The sequence below is a fragment of the Polyodon spathula genome, chromosome 4 (assembly GCF_017654505.1).
Source record: "Polyodon spathula isolate WHYD16114869_AA chromosome 4, ASM1765450v1, whole genome shotgun sequence".
In the NCBI taxonomy this organism is placed as follows: domain Eukaryota; kingdom Metazoa; phylum Chordata; class Actinopteri; order Acipenseriformes; family Polyodontidae; genus Polyodon; species Polyodon spathula.
The window spans coordinates 80,957,907-80,980,426 of NC_054537.1; the positions used below are offsets into that span (position 1 = coordinate 80,957,907).

At 37.0% G+C, this 22,520-nt stretch overlaps 1 protein-coding gene across 1 annotated transcript; it reads right to left on the reverse strand.

The window, feature by feature from the left end:
- Nucleotides 1-1,289: 1,289 nt before the first annotated feature.
- On the reverse strand, nucleotides 1,290-16,388 carry LOC121314929 (frizzled-6-like). The gene is made up of 7 exons (XM_041248698.1): nucleotides 16,290-16,388; nucleotides 14,211-14,647; nucleotides 8,357-8,553; nucleotides 6,866-7,886; nucleotides 4,613-4,761; nucleotides 3,852-4,295; nucleotides 1,290-3,542 (listed from the first exon to the last, which is right to left on the reverse strand). Exons 2-7 carry the CDS (start codon nucleotides 14,403-14,405, stop codon nucleotides 3,371-3,373), a joined length of 2,178 nt encoding a protein of 725 aa, XP_041104632.1. The 5' UTR covers nucleotides 14,406-14,647; nucleotides 16,290-16,388; the 3' UTR covers nucleotides 1,290-3,370.
- Nucleotides 16,389-22,520: the final 6,132 nt, after the last annotated feature.

The window sequence follows — 22,520 nt, forward strand, 5'->3', positions numbered from 1 at the left end:
CGTACTAGACTGTCATAGCAACAGCTTTTTTAAACACAGGTGAAACCTGTCATAGATTGCCACCTTTGGTTTTGGCTGGAAGTAATCCCCTACTATTTAAACTGTGGTTTTCTACTATAATTACTGTAATTAACTAAATCTAAGCTACTGGTCTTTTACCACAGGGTGCTTACAGTAGACAGTCCCAAGCTCTACCACTACTATTATTCTGAATATTCAGGATAAATATCTCTTTATATACAAGGGGGTTTATAAATGAAGTATTTGGAGTAGAAGCCTTGGGCATGCTTCAGAGTCTATCAAAGGTCTTGTGCATACACAGATGAACAAAAGCAGACCTAAACAAGCTTCCCAGCAGTGAAACTAAAGCAGAATATCCTACATACAGAATACATCATATTTATAACAATGGAATATTATGAACAGTATTGCAGCATGTTGTCAATGTTTAATTATAAAATCCAAATTACCTACACCTCAAATACAAATCTAACCTGTATACACACACAGTACATGATACTGTGCCTGTGCTAATATAACCATCAATGCCGTTTTAAATGCAATTTAGATGATAACCTCCAATTGTATGCAAGTGTTGATGTGTTCAGGAAAAGTGGTTCAATCCTCTTGACATACTATACTTAACCCAATTCTAACCACCTTTCTCACCAACTAGCATATGTATGGTCACTCTTTGAATTTTGTCTTTTCTACAGTATATAAATACTTAGATTTAAAAGTTATATAATATTTTATTATACATATGCCGGCCATCCAATATTTTAAGACATATGAACAAGCAGTAATCCATCACAGCTGTGGCTACAGCATTAAAGCTATTAGTATCACAAAGTAGATCCATATGACTTGCGACCACAGTAAGTACATGTGCAGTGTAACATACAGATAAAAAGTGGTGAACTAACAGAAGTTATACAGGTCTATGGAAAAGCAAACAATAATATAGTAACACTCAGTATCTAACAATGTAAAAACTACTACTCTTGCAATTGTTTTTATCCACCCCACCCCCCCATCCCATCACATCCCATCCCATCCCATCCCATCAAAAAAGAAGGTACAAATCAATGATGGCCAACATATTAGAAGTAAAAACACACACACAGTATGAGTGATTGCATGGTATGTTTTGGGAAATAAACACCCAAACACTGCCCGGTCCACCGGCTAGTCTTCTTGTAGCAAAACCCTTTAAGTACAATAGGGTGTTTTTGACTACTCCTGGTCAATGTCGATGTAAATGATCAAAAAATGCAACACCACAAACGTTTCTTAGGAAGATCATTTTATTCAAATTATAAAACTCATTCAATGGAAATGGTATCAAAACTGATTGCTATGTACTAAACACTGAACAGAATGACAGTTTAAAAAAAAAGCAGAACAGCAAAAAGAAATAAAAAGTTGTGGACATTCAATGTAAACTGCAAAGCACCAAGCAATTGTGTAATTATCAGGATTTTTCATCTTAGTACGCAGTGTTGCAAGTTCATAATGTCATGTTTGCACACATACTTGCAACTTCACATACCATATTGATTCAGGTTAATGTTTAATACAGGTTAAACATCAGGATTCATTGCAGTAAAAAAAAAAATTACCATTTTGTTCCTGTGTACCCCCCCCCCCACCAAAAAAAAAAAATAGTGTTCCTTTGGTATGTGACAAGAATTGTTTAAACCCTTCCAGGCAGTAAGAAAAATATACAAAAATGTTGCGGAGTAGTTCAACAATCGCTATGCTTCCTTTGTGCATTATGCATTTACCAGTTTTTATACAGGTACATTATTTTTCCTCACCAAATAAAAATGCCAAAAGGTGAAACCACTGGAATTTCATCACTGTGATATTAGACTAACGTTAACACTCTACAGACAGCAATGAAAAAAGTGACTTCTTGCAAAATCCCTTTCCACTTCCAGCTGCACCAGGCTTCAAAGACCCATTACAGCTCAGAAAGAGAAGCGATTTAAGCCAGTATCGTCTTTAACCTGTATACAGTCTGACAATACATAACAATCTGACATTAATGTACATGCAATACAAGACATTGAAACATCTGGAAGAAAAAAAAAAAGCTGCCAAGCCTCATGAAATGACTGAAAGGTAAACTGCTTACTGAGCTTACCAGATTGAAATGCAACCAATACATAGTAAGCAAAGAGAGGAATGCAAATATGCTGAAATTAAGCGAGTCACACCTCTTGTATGACAGCTCCATGGGCTGAACAACATTTGCAATTCACCTAGAGCAGCTGAAAGCAATACTTGGGAGGGTGTGTACTTCGACATAAAATTAATTGCTTTTAAGATAGTAACAAGGGATTCAGTCGTCTCGTTCTCTACTCCACAGTATAGTATTTCTTGACACAGTAACTTTGCAGAATTACTGCAGAATACCCAAATACCTAAGGGCATAATTATATAGGATTGGTATATTGTCGTCTCAAGTTCTTTAATCCTTCAGAATTAACCCATTGTACTGCATTCTTATTACAGTACTACTACATATTGCCAGAATCATGTGTCCCCAATAAGTTTCTGCCATTATAGGTGGAATATACATGCATCTCATTCAGTTAATTTGTGGTTGTTGGGCTCTTTTAAACATTTATTAGTTTGATTTAAAAAAAAAAAAAAAAAAAAAAAAAAAAAAAAAAAAAAAAAAAAAAAGCATAGTGAAATGCTTGAAATGACATGATTGTGAAATCTTACCAAAGAAACTTAAGTTAAGATATGCTAGACAAACAATCTATTTTGTTTAAATGTCACTCAGGTTGCAGTGGTGCATGATGTCAACAAATGCTTGAAAAGTACATGGTTAACTACATATTGCGGTTCTAAAACAAAATATATTCGTATATAAAGAACTACAATTTATGTGACTGAGGATACCCGCTTGCTTACACCACACTGTGAAAACTGTAACCGCAATACATTTATACAGTGTAAGAACTGTTAAACATCAATGGAGGCACCATCAGTAAAAACTACCTCTACAGAATGAATACATTTAAAAGTAACATGTACCTCTTAGAAGACTAATTGGAATCTTCAAGACTGTTACAAATGGTATTTTATATACAATTTCCAGAAATATTTCAGTGTTATGACTACAGAACAATTTAGTATTTTGATAATCTTAGGAAATAAAAGGTTATAAAAATTTTTTAAAAAAGAAATGCACGCACGCACACATTAAATAGCCCTTTTTGACAATACAAATATTCTGAATGTTTAATGTAGGTCCTTCTCTGACACAAAACTCTGCATAAAAAACCAAAAAAGTTCAAACAAATGTAGGTAAGTATTGGGGGGGGGGGGGTTGTGCTGAAACAGAGATACCCGTTCAGGTATTTGAGCAGCTGTTGTCCAGATTTTTCTCTTTCTTCTCTTCCGGAACAATGTGTACAAGAAACGAAGTGGATCCCTTAATGCTGCTGGGCTGTGATGAGCTGCGAGGCAGAGGATGACTGCTTTGTACTGGACGCCCCTCCAGAAAATCACTTCTGGGGGTCAATCTGGAGAAAAAGAAAGACCGACATCGCTAGAAAGACTGGTGACTTAACAGAAGTAAGTCGTTAAAACACTAAAAAAATTTAGAAAGCTAGTGTTGTACAGCTTGAAAATACTTACCTTTATAACCATATTAGAAAAGAAAATGCTTTATGGTTTCTCATCAAATCTGTGATTACACAATATTACATGTAAACTCTATTATCAAGCACATAGTGAGAGGATACAATAAAAGGTAGTCTTCATTTGCTGCTGCTTTTTTAGTTTTGAACCAAAAAAAAGAGGTAAGGGTTGCTAAATGGTGTTGTGCTTACCTTCCATCAGGGACTCGCTGCAAACTCTCAGATTGGCTGCTTACTTTGCCAGAGCTCCCAGCTTTGCTCCTCTTCTCCACTACATCCCCAGACAAAGCACGTGACGGCAATACCTGGCCGGAAGGTACCCGTTCCCTGGATTTTGATCGAGGCTGGGCTGCCCGAGTGGAATTGCCCTGCTCTGCAAGCTCTTTCCCAGAAGCATCCGATGAAGCCCTGACCTCTGAGAATGTGGCCTGGGCTAAAACGTCATGATTGGTGATGCCGACTGCAGACGTGCCGTGGTTTGCCGTTGCTCCTGTGCTGGTCCCCATCGATTTTGAAATGACCCTCAGCTTGTGGGAGTTTGGCTTGTAGTGCTTCTTTTTGTGCTGCACTCTGGAGTTTTGTTTTAAGAAAAATTCACAGGATTCTTGCAGCACTTTCCGACTCTCACTGATGGGACTGAAGCAAAATAAAGTTTTAATTCCTTGTTGCATGTTACAATGATATGTGAAAAGATGGTAGACACGATGCTGGAGTAGCTGTCCAAAATCTTCTTTTTTTTTTTAATTCATTATATATTGTTAATGTTGGCCAGTCCAACAGAGATACCATATTCAGTTTTATTTGGGATTGTTAGTGTACTTATTTTTTTACAGCAGACAGATACAACATTGATGGCCATGCTGGGATTTCAAATCAAGACAGGCTTCATAACTTAGTTGTTAACTACTATGAAGGAATGTAAAAACAGTTTAAACAAAAAATCCTTTCCTTACTCTCTCTTGCGAGTCTTGTTGAAGAAAAATGCCCATTCTGAACACGTCTTCTTACTGCTGACCCAGAAGACAGCCGAGATGCCAACGATCAGGGTCATCAGGTATTTGACCAGGAACAGGGAAAGATCCGGCCTTGCTAATGTCTTCACCTGAAAGAAAAAGTAATACAATCAACGCATCATTTTGCACACAAACATTATATATTTGTAGCACAGCAGGGATGGGGCTACTATACTCCCTGCCTAAAAACCTGTATTAATTATTTTATTGTTAATAATCACCTGCACTTGGCTATTATTGTAAATTAGAGCCAGGCGCAGGGTATATAAAGAGTGCAGCCAATCTCTTCGGGGCTGCTGTTGTGTGGACAGCCATATTGATGTGTTCAATCATACTAAAAGGTATAGTGTAAAGCCTTTTTGTTGTATTCTTTAAAAACTGTGTGTTTTTTCAGCCAGTAAACAGTATAGCTGTCCGGTTCATTAATAGAATAGTTTCTTAAAAACGTTTAGTCAGCATTCCGAAGAAGCAAGGAGTTTTTCAGTGCATGTAAGCGCTAAACCTCCAGTTTTTGTATCCTTGGTCTCATTAAAAAGGGGCAAACGAATAACCATGAGTGCGCACACACACACACACATATATATATATATATATATACATATATACATACATACATACATATATATATATATATATATATATATATATATATATATATATATATATATATATATATATATATATATATATATATATATATATATATATATATATATATATATATATATATATATATATATACACATATACACACACACACACACACACACACACACTTGTAGTCAAAAGTTTACATACCCCAATGGAAATTTATAATTTCTACAAAACAAAGAAATTTAGAAAGATCTTTTGTCGCAAAACTAAAAAAAAAAAAAAGTTAATTATTATTAACAATTATTTATTTCAAATATTGCATGGTGAATATCTCAATGGTCACAGGCCAAGGAAAAACCCACTCTTAGGAAAACGTCACAATTGCTTAAAGTTTGCAAAGCAGCATTTGAATGATGGATATGCATTATGGTCAAAGGTTTTGTGGAGTGATTAAACAAAAATCAAGCTATTTAGTCATGCTGATAGTTGTTATGTTTGGAGAAAGTCTGGTGAGGTGTACAAAGAAGAGAACACCATACCTACTGTCAAGCAGATGGCAACATCCTTCTATGGGGCAGTTTTTCCCTCTAACGGCACAGGAAATTTAGTTCCAATACATGATGGACTCCATAGCATACCAAGAGACACTGGCCAATCACCTGAAACCCTCCGCTACAAATCATGGTTTAAAGAGCAACTGGACGTGCCAACACAATAAGATCCAAAGCACACGTCAAAGTCTACTTCAGAAAACCAAGGTTCTGAATGGCCAGATCAAAGTCCCGATCTAAATCTGACTGAGAATCTTTGGTATGAAGTTGAAGGTTGTGCACAAGTCCTCAGAATTTGAATGAACTGGAACAATTTAGCGTTGAAGAATGCTCACAAACCACTAAAGAATGATGCCAAAAGCTCATTTGCAAATATCCTAATCACTTAGCAATAATCACTTATTTTTAAACGTGCCTCAACTAACTATTAATTTAATTTTCCTTGTCAGGGTATTAATACTTTTGAATTAGCATTTCTGGAGAAAACAAAATTGCTTAAATAACTGTCGACATCTAACAAGATTTTTTCTATAATTACTTTGTTTGAGGAATTTCTAGAAATTCTTACTTCCATTGGGGTATGTAAAGTTTTGACTACAACTAATTTTTTTATATATATATATATATATATATATATATATATATATATATATATATATATATATATATATATATATATATATATATATATATGAGAGAGAGAGGATTGAGTCATACAGATGTTTTACTTAACATCATGTAATCAAAGAAACTATAAAATGATATCGCAAAAAGTCTACTGGAAGACATAATAGCAGTCTTTGAAATGTCACATTTTTCAATTTGTCAGTTTTTTATTAAGTATATGGAAAACTACAAAGCGGTATGCAATTTAATATGTCAACATAACACAATTCAGCAGGTTACATTCGACTTTATGAAGCAAAATTTGTTAATTCTATGGGATGGCTCATAGCTGTAAGTGGAATGGAAGTCAATAAAAAAAAATATCAGCATACACATTTTTCTAATGATAATATACATCCTATGTCTGTATTTATATAAATACCTGGTAAGGTCGGCAGGGGATGTGATACTCCTCACAATGGTCATTGACCCACGTCATTTCCCAAGTGGTCCGGTGACCTTGTTCATAGATGTAGCACCCCAGCAGGGTAACCAAAGGCACCAGATAAAGACCGCTGAAGACGCCGATCCGGATCATGAACTTTTTCAGCTTCTCCTGGTTCCGCTCGTCGTGCTGGATCACCCGCCGCACGTGATTGAGGGAGATGATGCCGGCCAAGAGCAGAGACAGACCCACAACCACACCAGTGCACAGGGGCGCAAGGACAAAGTAGCGCAGTGCATCCAGGTCATACAGCCCCACAAAGCACACCCCGCTCATGCTGTCACCCTCCACTTTGTTCATGGCCAGCAACATCACTGTCAGAGCCCCAGGAATCCCCCAAGCCGAGGAGTGGAACCACACTGCCTTCTTCTCAATAGCTTCACAGCTCCACTTGGGCCCCGCAGCCAGAAACCAGGTGATGGTCAGAATAACCCACCACACTGTTCCAGCAGTGGAAAAGAAATAAAGCAGCATAAAAAGGACAGTGCAGGCCTTGTTCTGCGAGCCCTGAACTACAGTTTCCATGTGCCCCAACTTCTCGTTAGCCTTGTTGCAAGCTGTGCTGTTATCCAGCAGGAACCCTATGAAGTAGATTAAGGAGACTATGCTGTAACACACGGCGTAGAAGATGATAGGACGCTCGGGGTACCTGAACCTCTTGACGTCAATCAGGAAAGTGAAGAATGTAAACAGCGTTGCGCAAAGGCAGATAATGGAAACAATCCCAACAAAGTTCTTGGCAAATTTGATTTCACTGCTTGTGAAGTACATGTTTTCACATGGTGGTGCGCAGTCACTCACTCCCAGAAACATGGAACCCTGACCAACTGGGGTCTTGAGCTTCCGAGGACACCAGAATCCATAGTCCCTCTGCACAGGCTGGGTTGCCTTCTGGGTGACTGCATGCTTAGTGGAAGGAGCAGGAGTACCAGGCTGAGAACCTCGACATTCTTCCAACCTAAATAATGTTCAAACAAATTGACAGCAAACAATTACGTTCCATCACCACAGCAACAGCCCACAACAATCCAATCATCACGCCAGCAGATGTTAGCCAGCTTCCATCCACTTGGTGTATGCTGAAGCTCACCACATGTGTTTAATAGGGGCTACTGCAGTGTCTTGAGGTGAAACAGTTCCTGACAATCTTATCTCCCCAACCCAAAGGACTGCTAGGACATTGCAATGCTCCCTATGGGATGTCTAGAAAAGATTTGGAACTTGGCACAGCCAGGAAGTGAATCTGAGCTCCCTTCAGCGTATGGCTCACTCTGCACACCACACGGCAATGCATTTGCCATGACAAAAATAATAAATATTAAAAAAAAAAAAAAAAAAAAAAAAAAAAAAAAAAAAAAAAACACAGAAGCTTAAAAGCTTCAAATCACATTTTGCTAAGATATCCCAGCAAAAATCACAGTACTGTACCTGCCACAGTCAAGCTCGGGGGGCCAGGTGACTCCAAAAGTATCAATCACCTTTCCACAGTCCGAGTGCACTCGCTCACACAGGCTCCTGCACGGGTTAATCACTTTGTTTTGGTCAGTGCAGGCTGGCACAAACGCCTCACACATAAACTTGTGGACTTCTGGAGAACAGCTGAGACTGATCAGTGGAACAAACGGCTGAAAAAAGAAAATAAATAATATTCAAAAAAGTTTTACATACAAGTTTCGGTTTCTACCATAACAATAAATAAAATGCACTGGGACTTCAGCTTGAAGCAAGTACAGCAGTAAAAACTCCATTGTCTATTGTAAAGCTCACTTCACCTTAATACATTAAAGCTCTATATACTATTCCATGCCCTGTAGGCTAGAATTTTCAAAGTTATTGCTCCGCAAACTAAAGAAGCTTGTGATTAAACCTTGCTGTCATTATACAGTCAGTCATTTTACAGTCAGTCTTGTGTAAGCTATATGCACTATCCATCATTTTAAAAATAAGCTGACAGTTTAAGTGCCAATAAAAAACATTAATTACAGAAATAAACAGAGACATTTCTTTAGTGTCATTAATAAAAGGTACGTACCAAGCCACATTAAGACTATGCAGTTCAACCCACTGCTGGAGAACACATGAAAGCTTGTGTTTGTGAAATACACTGAAGCACACTCTATGGGTTCACACTGCTTTACTGCACTTTCACCCTCAATGCCATTTATATCAGGACCAGGCAGAATTCTGTTATATACGCAGGACATGAATAAAAACACAAAAAAATAACAGCAGTGCAGACCAGCGTTCCCGTGTAAGCTTTTTAGATATTGAGAAACTTGCCATTTCGACAGAGAAAGGGTAAATTATCAGCGAGAAACCTTCGGCCACGCATTAAACTTTAATATATTTTTGTTGCAATTTTGAAAAAATATTCCAACACATGTGTCTCAACAATTTTACAATGTTCTTTAGATTTAAACAAGATATTTACCGTGGCTCTGCCTCTGATTTTGAAACATCCTCTGATCCTATGCAGCCCTGTCAGTTGTTATCATATAGACTACATGGTTAACTGGTGGTCTGCATAAAATTGCTTTATACCTTCTGCATAAAACACTGGCATCTGCACTGCCTTCAATTGCAACCATCTTTAGGGCCTCTAATTGTACCACTCTTGGGAATATCAAATTCCATTTTTCAAAAATGGTCAATTCCATTTGTTCCCACTTTTTATCAATGTATTAATAATTAAATGTGGCATTTGAACATAAAAATAATGTTGCTAGTTAAAAAAAAGTACATTTAATAAATATTACCACAATTTTTTTTTTCTTCAACTCTTGTTGCTGTAATAGCAAGTAAAGCACATAAAGACACTTTAGACCTGTCACAATGTTTATAGACATCCCTTGGCTCTTTGGCTGCATTAAAATAAGCAGGAAAACCAAAAAATTATATTATAACAGTTCAGAAAACCAAATGTCCAGCACAGTTGTGAAAATCATATAGTCTTCCACTAACACAGTAGTTCAGTCTACAAATAAAGGTGTTTTGAAAAGACACGTTTAGCTTATTGCTGGAATTTACAATAATAAAAATAGGAAACAGTTTAGAGACAGTCCAGGAATATCATGTGAGAGTAATCTTATGTACAGTACTCCACAAATTAAGTTTAGCATTTTACTGGCATCATAACAAGAATAAAATATGAAATACTGATAAAGGCGTGTTGAATTACCCTTTACTCTAAAACAGGTTCACTGCTATGTATTACCAGATTGTAATTTAAATAGCTCCCCTTTTAATGTAAATTAATCCTCTCAATGGTTTATTTCCTAATTCTGCAATGTTATTTGCAAGATTTAAAGAGAGTCATGTCTCCAGACAGAATGTCTTTATGAAACCAACAGTGTGATGTGTAGTGACTACATCCTTTATACAGTAAAGTGATCAATTTCCTTTAAGGATTGTATAACTAGAAAAATAGTTTTGAGCTCATTTCTTCGTCGTCAGAAAATATAATTCAATAAAAAAAACGGCAATGGTTAAAAATTGCTAATTATAGCTTCATTAAAAGGCAGGTAGCAAACAAAACAATAACAAAATACGCAATTAATTTAGCTTACTTTGGAAAAGCTCTGGCTTGAGTGCAGTACCTAGGCTTAGGTCTTTGTTTTTCAGCAGAGAAGAATGCAGTGCTTTGCCACTGTTGCTGTCATGCTTTCATTCTCTATGTGTGTACAACTGGCATTATGTTAATGGTATTGACTCGTACATGATTACGCGAGTTACAACAAAACTAAGAATACTATCCCACCATCCTCACATAGATAACCAGACTTATTTTAGATCTGTCTTATTGAAACATTGCTTTTTTTTTTTCGTTGGTGCAGCTGCCATGTTGAGTTTCAACAGTGACATGGAGTGAAGTCAAATGATGAATAAACTCGCAAAAAAATAATGGACATGGTATGTCTTTTTCTATTACTATACACTTAAATGTGTATTTTCGACTAATGTTCTGGTTACATTTTTACCAGTTTCAAAAAGCTCGAAATGATTTCTGAAATGGTTGGGTTTTTTTTTTTTTTTTTTTTTTTTTTTTAAAAGGGAAATAAAACAAAAATCGTCAAAGTGTGAGTATTTATACTTCTAAATAATGCAGGAAGATTGTGCTTCACGATTTTAGTATCCAATTATATGATGAGTTCAAAACTGTAAAGTTCATGAGCAGCACTCTCTATATAGAGGTAGAGACGCCTGCTTCACCCACCCTGTACCAGTAGACTCGCTGGTGCCCGAGTGAGCTCTGCACTAATGGAACGTGTATTTTTACACAGGGAAATCAGAGAATCAGCTGCAAGACAGTCACAAATATGCTTATGTTAATGCTTTGTAAGAATGGTCTCAAAATAACAGGTTTAACTTGAGAGCCTGGAGTCTTGATTGAGGTTGATATTTATGATAACTTGCGAAAGTTAGTAAACCAAGTGCGAAGGCTGTTGCCAGTTATTGCGCAAAACACATGCATTTTAGCCTTAGAGGGAACACTGGCTGTCACTCTATAATCCATATGCAACAGTGGTCTCTCACAACAGAAAGTCAGGCAATTGTACTTGAAACATATTTGATAGCTGGGTTTCCTTAACCAGCATAAAAAGGCCTACAATTTTCTACTGGGGGTGCAGAAACAGCAACACTTTTAGATTCAGAAACAACGTGTCTTACTGTTTACCAATACTAAACCTTGTATAATCAAGTTTAATCTACCGAGTAAATCAGCGCTCTCAAATCAAGCTCTGAAGTGTAGCTGCAATTGTATTTCAAACGGAGCGGTGGGCTAGACAACAAAACAAGTGGGTGTGACTCACAGCCAGGAATATTTTGTTGTGTCTCTCTTTGTTTGAATGTGGGTGTGTTTCCTTCCTTCATCAACGCCGAGCCCGCCCGCCCATCTTCGGGAGTTTTTTTCATGTTGTGACAAAAAAAAAAAAAAATGTATTTGTCTGACGCAGTGCTGCCAGACATACGGTAATTACCGTATTTATACAATAATTTGGCCCATTGACGATGTACGATAGAGAATTGTCAAAGTGGCCAAAATGTACTATAATTCAGGAAGGTCCACAGAGTACAAGCATTTAAAAAAATTAATTCATATTCAATCATTTTTTTCATCTTCTGTCATTGGGAGGAGACAGGAGATGACAATAATGAACCATCACCTCAGTGATTGGCTGTTGCTCCAGCAAGTTGTCAGTGACGTCACTCGTGGGCAGAGACTTGTTTAAGCGTGTTCGTGAATGTGCTTCTATAGCTGCCTGTGACAGTAGAACATTATTTTAAAGACATATTTGGAAGTTTAAAGGGTGGAATCATGATTAGTGAGGAGGACTGACAGTGAGGTGGATTATCCAGGGACTCCTGTGAAGAAAAGCAAGTATGAGGATGAGTCGACATTGACCATGAAAGCAAAACACTGGCCGGAGTGCTATCGTAAGGAGTGGGAGATGCAACCTTTCTATTGCTGTTTTTTATTTTATTTCGGCGATAGTAATATTATATAGATTGACTGACAGAGATATTCTACCTGGTAGCATGAAAATGGCTCAAATCTTTCTTGTACTGTCTGCCAAACACATACTATTGCTGCAAACAAGTTTACACCAATTTAGTATAATTCTTTCCTGTTATGTAGAGTCTATAGCATATAGATCTCACAATACTTCAATTAGACCACCACTATAAGTCTAACTAACTACATTTGGCATTGTACAAATATGCTTACTACATGCATTACTTTGCACAATATTAGTTTTTCTTACATAAACTCAAGGTTAACAGCTATTTACAGCAATAGAATCATATTAAGGACGAAAAACATTTACATTCGTCTGTTCTTAAGTTTTGGGATGTACGATAACTTTGTGAAATATAATATTTTCATTTTTTAGATCTGGCAGCACTGGTCCGATGGGCAAAGTATAATGTAAAAACTTTACATTATACTTTACATTAAAACTTTACACAAATCTTGTTGTCCTGGCGTCAGACGATATGAACTGCACACCCCTTTCGCCGACAGGAATATTTTGTTGCGTTTCTCTCTGTTTGAATGTGGGTGTTTCCTTTGTTCCTTTGTCTTTGCCCTCCAAGATGAAAAAAGCTTCACTGTACTTTCACTCAATTGGAACACGCCTACAGCTATACTGTTCTCTACTGTGAATCATTCATGAAATAAGGATTTACTAATCCTAAAATCGAGAAGTTAAATTATGCAACGATGAATCTTTAAAACACTGTCACCTCTCTGTACAGTTCACTGTATTTTGTTGCAACAGAGGTACTATACATTGTGTACTTCCATCTGTGTTCTTTGATTTAAGCAGTTCTTCATATGCCTCAACACATCAAACAAAGGATCATGATAGACCTAGTGCTGGTATCAGCAAGACAGGCCAGTGAAATGATTACAGAGCTATTTTTACAGTCTGAAGTGGCAGTGCTCAGTCAGGTGCTTCTATTTAAGAAGCCCCCATTCTCAGATGGATATCTTACTGTATTAGGATTGAGATCTTCAGAGACTACTGTCTAAAAGGGCTGCAACAAAGCAGCTTTATTGTGTTTGTTTAAAAGAAGTGACTCTAAAATGACAGAAGAGGCAGACACTAACGAGCTTTTATTTGGACAATTGCTACAGAAGTATCAGCATTGATATGACTACTGAAATATGAGCTGTAATACAATCTTAATTACAGTCTGTAAGGGATTTTTAATGCAGGTCATAATGACAAATGAAATACTACCACTTTCAACCATAATATAAACAGGGATTTCAGCAAAAACTAAATGCTGCACCTGCATTATCCTATGTTTATCAAATGGAATCCCCGTACATCTTTTGTAATACATAAAAGTTAAATGTCTCTTACAAGTCAGTTTCAGTCAGTCAAAGGGGGTAACACAGAAGACATACCCAACTTTAATAGAGGCTCAGTTGACAAACGCTACAGTGTTTACAAGATTAGAGAGCACCTGCAATAATTTAATGTTTTGGGACTAAACCACCAAGTTGATTCTGGTTATTCTTGTGCATTAAAAGTTTGTTCCAAAAGATGCAAACAAATCGAGAAGCAGAAGTACTTCTAAACTACAGCTACAGAAACTATAACTTGAATATTTATTTATTTTTAAACCAGCTTTAAAAATGTTGATTTCAAGAGCCAAAAACCCTACTACTTTCTTATGACAGTGTAAATGTCTCCTGAAAAACTGCAAAAAGCTACAGCAGATGCAGTGTATACTTAAGATACAGATAAAATAAGAATGATATGCAACTCACCTCCATTTTTTTAGCAGCAATATCTTGGTCGTAATGTTCCATCATATTAGGAAAAAATGTCATGTTGTAGTGCATCCCAAGACATCTGTGAACTTTAATGGGTTCACACGTGAAAGCGCTGTGTCCCTGGATCAGGGGTACCCCAATCACCTCCAAAAAGAACACAAAAAATCCCAATCTCAGCATTTTTTGCATTGTATCTTGGCTGCTTGAGCATACAGTGTATTTCAATAAAATACGCTTTGGATTTATCTCCAAATACAAGGCTCCATTTGTGGACTGTTCGGTTGCTTCAGAAGTTAATGATCATTCTGATCCTTGCTCATGTTGGTCATTACTATGACAGTGTCAAATACCGACAATAAACACAAGCTCTTCCTCGGTTCTGATAGTTTCTGGGTTCAGTCCCACAGTTGATTGTAGACTCATATCCAGTACTAAATTAAAAACAAAAAAACAAAAAAACGACAACCATTATGAACGCACAAATTTGGCCTTATACTACTGTACGTGATACAAAAAAAAGGTAAAGTGTTTGTAGGTTTCAACTTAAATTCAATTCGAGATTAGTCAACTTCACAAAACCTGCAAAACCGATTGTTCTGGCAGAGTTTTGATGTGATGGCGCTTGCAGCTACTGTAGCATGGTGTGCTGAACAGCGTGTTCCTCAAGAAAAAGACAAAAAAAACGTGTGTCATCCATATATTATGTGATGAAATGTATTAGACCTTTCTTGGCAACATCTCAAACAAAAACTGAAGACGTTTATAGTCCCACATCAAACAGCTAAAAGCTCTCTCTCAGTAAGAAAGTCTCTAATGATTGAGGTGTTAAAAGCCAAAGAAATCTGCGAACCTCCACAGAATACTCCCAAGATAAACAACAACAAAAAAAAACATCCAGCCTTCTCTTTTGATAATAAAGTATGATCAAACAAACTCCATTTACAATACACATAAGACTTTCATATGTTAATGTGTTTGAAAAACTACGGATTTTTATCTTGATTTAAAAAATAATAATTATAGTAGACCGTGGGATCTTGTCTTGCACGAAATACGCCTTGTGTAAACAAGGATTACTGAATCGACTTTTTGCTTATCTTAACACCCTAGAAATAAATCTATACCGACGTGCACACATACCTGTGCTTGTAACTGTTTACAGAGCGAAATACAAATCTACTGTTGTCCGATGACCTTTGAATTTTCTAAAAAATAACCACAAGAAAGGTATTTAACAATATGTAACAATACACGCACCGTGGTTACCAGCCCGATTAGCTCTATGACAAGTAAAAAGTCATGCTTTCATTGGAAATACAAATCTTACCCTTGCTATATTCTGCAGCCGTAAAACTACAAGGCGAATTGACTTTGTCTCGGATTTCCCACTGGCAAGCCTGGTATCTCTTCCTGCATTAAGTTTTGCTTAATTAATCAACAATACACGTTTTTAAACGCCAGGCTCGATCAAATTTAGATGAAAATAATGTTTGGCAATGCATTTAGGTTGCAAAAATAAATCCACCATATCAGATACACAAACTAGATTGTATTGAACTGTACACAGTAACATAAATGAACAGGTGGCTGTCTTATGACAGGTACTGTAATTGGTGGAAGGGACAATACTGAATTGAATGATTATTACTATTATTTTTTTTACTAGTCATTTTCTTTGTGATTAGCACCATTAGCTCCGATACCATACCAACGTTATTGTCTACATGCACCATAGCAGTTTAAATAAATGCGTTTCTACTCACAAAACATACACAGCACGTGCAACGCTTAAATATCAAAGCCGATTGTTTAATTTAAAATCTTTATGTGGATTTTTTTTTTTTTTAGAGCCTCGGTCTTGAGTCCCGGCGACTGCAGCCCGTTTGGCTCACATCACGGACTCCATGAGAACACTTAAACCTCTGTCCCCAGGTCTAACTCATGGGCCTGCTGCTTCCAAAAAACAAAACCAAAAATTAAACCGGTCCCAGCACGATGAATTGCACGAACGTGTTACCGCCGGTTTAAAAAAAACCAAGCGTTAAGTGCACTTCATATCTTGTTAGAACTTACCTGCAGTTCACATAACTGTATTTTCTGTTATCAAAATGTTTCCTTTTCAGGCGTCTGTTCTGATCTTGTTAATGATCGTCTGTTGTGTTGCTTCCTGGAGAAGCCCCTCCCATCAGGAATTATACTGGGAATGCGCTGAACTTTCGGAATACTTCCAGAAGGGGGAGATTACAAAAATAATGCACGTTAACTATTAGGGATTTTTTTTCTTCTTCTTGCTGTGGCAGTCTTATATAATCAAGCGAGTACGGTACACTTAACACATACACACTCGAAAACAGACAGTTTTGCTAAATTTCTCATCCATGCCCTTTATTATGTTATTTAAAAACAAAATGAGTAAAATAAAAAAAAAAAGTTCTAAAGTTGTTTACAAAAATATAGTAAAACAAAAGTCCTAAAATCAACCCCTAAACCTTATTCATACCCCTAACCCTAACCTGTACCCCTACCCCTACCCCTAACCTGTACCCCTACCCCTAAACGGTTAGGGTTAGGGTTAGCTCTTACTATTATTACACTTAGTACAATTTTTACAATATTAAAACTAGAGCTGCTGTTTTTCGGTGTTCATTTTATTTTGTGGTGCTTCTTTTGAGCTATTTTCGAGTTTTATGTAAATCGTTTTTATTTATTTACTTTTTTCCGGGGCTTTCGTTTTTGATATACTGTATGAAATTAGTGTTTTCGGTTACTTTCCAAAATGCTTGACCGGTTGTTTTTTTTTTTGGTCAAAATAGTGTGCACGGGGGGCAGCAGCAGGGCTTGTAGGTTACAGGTCACACACACAGACATAAACCCAATATACGCTCTTTTTGCCTGCTCTTGTAAAGCTGTATCGGCACTGTGCTTTAGTGAGAGAGGGCCCGGGTTCGCACCCATCCTCCGCCTGTGTGTGGATTGCCTCGCCCTGTGTGATGCGCCTCAATGCGGGAACCGACATCGCTACAATATGTAAAGTGCAACTCGACAGTACTTGCACACACAAGTTGTACCAATTCTTTCCTTTGCTGTCTTCCACAACGAAATCCTTATGGTTAGGGGCACATTCTTCTGGGCTTGCAGACTTTTTTTTTTACATTTGCCACAATGTTTAATTCTATTTTAAATCCTCCATATTTTAACATCCTAAATGTAATCTCGTTTTAAATCACGCAAGCGGTCTCCAATAGAAATGCACCAGTGTGCTGTCGGTAGTTGGGTCGGGTTTAAAGTATTCAGAACTAAGCAACAAGGCAGGAAAGCGGGACATTTATATGTTTTTTTAGTAGTAGGTTTGATTTTTTAAATGGGAAATGGGTGAAGTCAACGTAAATTGAACCTGTTCCACTGTTTTCCCGTTGTTTATTGGCTATCCACCGGTTTCATTTTTTAAATCGGGATGTTTTATCAGTTTTTATTGGTTAAAACGAAGAGAACCGTCCCCTTTACGTCGCATGACGTGTGAATGCCTGTTAAAACCCTCGGCGCTGAAGGACTGCACTTATCTCACGTGATGCACAATCATATGATAGGCTATAACCGCAGGACTCTTCTGTACTGAGCTTCTATAAGTGGTATTTATTTTTTTAAATGCATTTTATCATAATATGACCCCCCAAAGCTATTCTTCTTTGAGACTGATAAACACAGTTCTTAAAAAAACATTGGAATGGAAAGAAATGCCCAACATTTTAAAGAATGCAAACAGACAGCAAATGCTATTGAGGGTGGAGACTGTCACCCCTGCCATGTTCGAATAATGGGTTGTGACAGGAATGAAAACTATTCCAATTTTTGAATGGTGCTAATCATGTTTCTTTATAGAGCGAAAGATTCTAGCCTCACATACCAATCAAAACTTTACAATCTGCTGATAGATGAAGAGAAATAAGCAGTCAAAATGTGGAAAACAATATTGGTCTTTACTCTTGTGCTTCTGTTCTTCCTGTTCACCTTGCTGAAGAGGTCAAACATAAAGCAAGAGTTTAACTAGTTTTTTATTTGTATTTATTTATTTTAATTGAATGTTTAGTTACCACCAGGACCACTAGGGATTAATGGTGGAGCAACATCTAAATTAGTCCCTCAAGTCTGGATAACATAAAATCTGAAAACTCAGCAGGACTTAATGGTCTAAATTTAGTATTGTCTAAAGGAATTAACCTTTCCTTTCACGTAAAAATAAGTGATATGTGACAATGTTACATTTACAAAAACAGCCAGGTTGCAATGAAGGATCTGACATATAAATATGTAATATCTAAAAAAATAAATAAAGAGGCCGTGATATACACAATTGTGGTTAACTTTTTTATTTTATTTATGCTGCTCATAGTTACAATAAAAGTACACCGGCCCAATATTCCATCTTTATAAAACTGATTCCTTTTTCTTTCTTTTTTTTTTTTTTTTGTGTAAAAGAGGAAAGCTTTGTGAACAGGGCAATTTAGTGAAGAAAATGTAGGCTATATTGTTAACGTGCCGGTTAATTGGGAGAGTGGAATGTTGGGTTCTGACCGTTCTCCCAAACTTTACTTTCAGAGCTCTACTAGATCTTTAGCTACCTACAGAAAAGCATGGTGTGAAAAGAAATTCAGAAAAAGAGCAGGAAGGAGTTGCTTTCCCAGTCTAGCTGCAACATGGTTTCTGGCTGCCTGTGTAACTATGAATGAACAGGCAGTTTAAGTTGTTACAAGTAAGTATACCATATAGGAGACCAGTTACAAAAGTCTTTGACACCCTCAAACATGTAACTTGAATTCAGGTATAACGAAAAATAAATAGATACTGGCTGCCTTTCAGCTGTAAAATACATATATGGCTAGATTTGGAAGCTAGACGAATTGTTGTATATCTGAATTTTCCCCTGAAATGGAAAAAAAAAAAAAACATTAACATTTTTTTAAAAAAAATGCAGTTTAAATGGTTATTTTGAGTCGTTTTGTGGTAGTTTTTTCTGTTATTTCTTTTAAAAATAGCATCCCTTTTAAATGTATAAAAAAATGGTCAACACCCACCCCAGTGTCCATTTGCTATGATCCCTGTAAGAGACTGATTTAATCAACCTTTACCTAGCTGAGATAAACCACAGCTGGGTTTTATTAATGCAATTATAAATCACAATGGTGTAGTAAATACAGTACAGAAATGATATCGTAACATAACAGTTTGCGTTGCTAGAAATCTTCTGGTAGAAGCATTTTTCTGCATCACACAACACAAAAAGGAGGTCAAATCTGGACTCTGTCAGTGTGTATCTTTAGCAAATAGTCCACATAAAGAAGGGCATGTGCCAACATCAAGTGTTTCAAGAACAATGTAAAATGCACAAATGGATTAGGCCCTTTAATTTTGTCCATACTAAGTAAATGTCCACATTAACCTCAAGTGCATTCTGTAGTGTATATGTCTTCAGTCTTTCCTATGATAATAACAAGCTGTATTCAGTTTTTAATTATCTTTTGGGGTCTATAGTGTTCAAAGCATTAAAGCCAAAATCTGTTTTATGATACACCCAATTCCTACTGGTTAGAGTATGAAATATGCATTATCCGTTGCATTGTATCAGCTGCTGGGTCTAATTTCTAATTATTGAACAAGTACCAATGTAATGAAAGCAGTCCCACTCTATTAGCATTGAGTGCAGGTCAAGAGTTTCACATTGAGTTTGGAGCACATGGCAACAAACAAATATATAAATAGTTTGTATGATGCTTGAAGGATCGTTGCGTAACCCTAAAACATTAAAGCAAAAAAAAAAAAAAAAAAAAAATGTGTAGAGCCTGACTAGGGTGAGTCAGCAATGCAAATGGGAGATAAATACGCAAGTAGACTGGCAAGAGTGATACTTCCACGTCACAAATACACGCAGGGTTTTTAACTGTTCCTATTTAGCACAGAAAACATATGGGGTCCTCTAACATCTTTGTGATGATTCCAGTCATTCTAATTGCAATTACTCAAATGTTGTGTTTGATTAACTTGTTTTACATATAATCTGAAGCCATATTGTATTTTAATCGATATTGACCTATAGTCTGAACTATGTCATTATGCATTTATGTATTTTAGTATGGTACAGATTATGATCAGTACGTAAATTTTGAATCCAGACAGGGTACAGACCCAACTGTTGAAAAATGCATGACTACAGACCTTAACTGTCTTAAAACAAGTATTGGGATCTTAATTGATAGGATTCTGTCTGCAGAATCATTACAGTTGCCTATGGGGCCAATTTACCTTTGTTTTATTTATTGATTTTTTTTTTTCTGAAGAAATGTAATGGTGTCCCAATGGTACTTTTCTCACTGTAATGAAAGGCTACACAATGTATTTTCCAAGTGATGAATTACTCTGTTCCCTTTCCATTAGACAGCTACTGTGTTTTAAATGTAAGCTATTTAAATTGTTTCAAAATATTTACAATGGACCTTTCCTGATATTTGATATTTAATTTTTACAGGAAAAAATGCACTGCTAGGTGTTTGATTTTTATAACCTTGTTACATAATTCTCCATATTTCAATCATCGAAACAACTGGAGTTTTTACTTCTGCCACCGTTTGATGAATTGAATAGACCCCAATTCCTATAAGTAACACACAGCATCTCCTACTTGAAAGCTCATTAAAAATGAGAGATGCAAAACACCTGTCTGAATATATTTAAAACAATTAAAAAATGTCTATGTAAAGGTGCAAAATAAGGTAAACCGTGCTTAAGTTTAGCGTAGGTCACCTTGAGCTAGATTTAGAGAACTTCCAGAATTTCCAGTAAAAATATGTCATTACAGGATCCCCTAGTAAAGGCACGGCTCCGTGGTTTGCACAGTGAGTCATACAGTCATGGGAGCACAGGTCCACATCCTGTGCAAATTTTCTGATTTTCTCTGTGGATTCTACAGGGAGTACTGCACTGTCTCCCACGGGTCAGGGAGACATTGTTTCTCCTCGCCACTCGACACCCTGCTGACCACCAGAGAGCTCAAAGTGGACTCCTCCTGGGCTGACCTTTGTCTTCCAGTGGACGCTCACTGAAATTCAATTCAATTATTGTGGAGATTTCTGTGGTGGGGGAAACAGTATTTACCATTTATAAATTTGGAAGTAAATGGGGGTAAAGCATTTGGCACACTAGATTATACACATTTAAAAGGCATTACAATTACAATTTGATTATTGGTTCTCAAGATACAAATGAAAAATGGGCATATCATTTATTAAACAGGCACTCTATTACCTTTTCCTGCAGTAAAGAGCCCCCATCAATAACATGTCACTGCATTATTGTGAAAAATGTACTTAGCTTTTTGTAGGAATTGGGGTCTGGACAATAGCAAATCTAAATACTGCCTCCCTAATTTAATGTTAACCCTGCTTGGTTTTGCCTCAATGGGTAATTTTTGGTCCCAATCAGTGCTCCAGATAAGGTTTTGGGTCATTGAGTAATTTATTCACCCATTTTGCTTCCAAAAAACGTGTTTAACTGGTCTAAAGTGGGACTTTCAACAGTCCTTAAAAATACGGTTAAGGAGTTCTGCAGCCGCTATCAGGCAGGAAAACCTTCGGCGGAGAAGGGCAAGACAGAGAAGTCCTCACAAATTCAAATCCAGGGTCACTTTGTTTGGGATGGATTGTCCTCTCCGCCTGACTCCAGTGATGTGGATGGTGTTCCCCCTCCTGTTCCTGCTGCATGCCTGTGCTGCTTTGCAAGTTTTGCTTTTTTTCACCGCCTCATGTCCTGCCACCTCTTCATCACCTGGTTGACTGTCCTCCTGATAACACTGACAGCATTGACTTTATTCACTATAGAAGACCACATGGCCTTTTTAGTAGTACAACATGCTGGCTGAGAATGGGTCAATTTTATGCTGAGTGACCTCAGCCGTAAGGACTCTCAGCCCCTCCTCAGAAAACTTTTCTTTTCCGTATGCCTAGAGGACTTTGCTGCCCTTCCTGTGTCATATTTTTTTGTTTGGTTTGATTTTCGTTCTCCACAAATCTCATACAGTGCCTGCTGCTCTCTGTACTCTGAACTCACCTCACCTCTGGGCTGTAAGTGTGGCTGCTAAATACCCTGATGCACAGACAGTGCTCATTGCGACCCTCATTAGCATGATTGCAGCTCTTTAATTGTAAGTGTTGAGTAATTTGCATTGCTCTTAAGCTTACAAAAAAAAATTGCATGGCTGCTAGGCAATTTGGATTTTGCAGCTGCAATTGTTTGCACTGCGCTTATCCTTACATC

What these genes read in the sequence shown, in the direction of transcription:
- LOC121314929 (XM_041248698.1), bottom strand. Translation starts at nt 14,405, where the DNA reads ATGCAAAAAATGCTGAGATTGGGATTTTTTGTGTTCTTTTTGGAGGTG. An exon ending in AACAAGACTCGCAAGAGAGA is followed by an intron (nt 4,296 to 4,612) that starts GTAAGGAAAGGA and finishes ATTTTGCTTCAG; the next exon opens with TCCCATCAGTGAGAGTCGGA. An exon ending in CAGCGAGTCCCTGATGGAAG is followed by an intron (nt 3,543 to 3,851) that starts GTAAGCACAACA and finishes CTTTTTCTCCAG; the next exon opens with ATTGACCCCCAGAAGTGATT.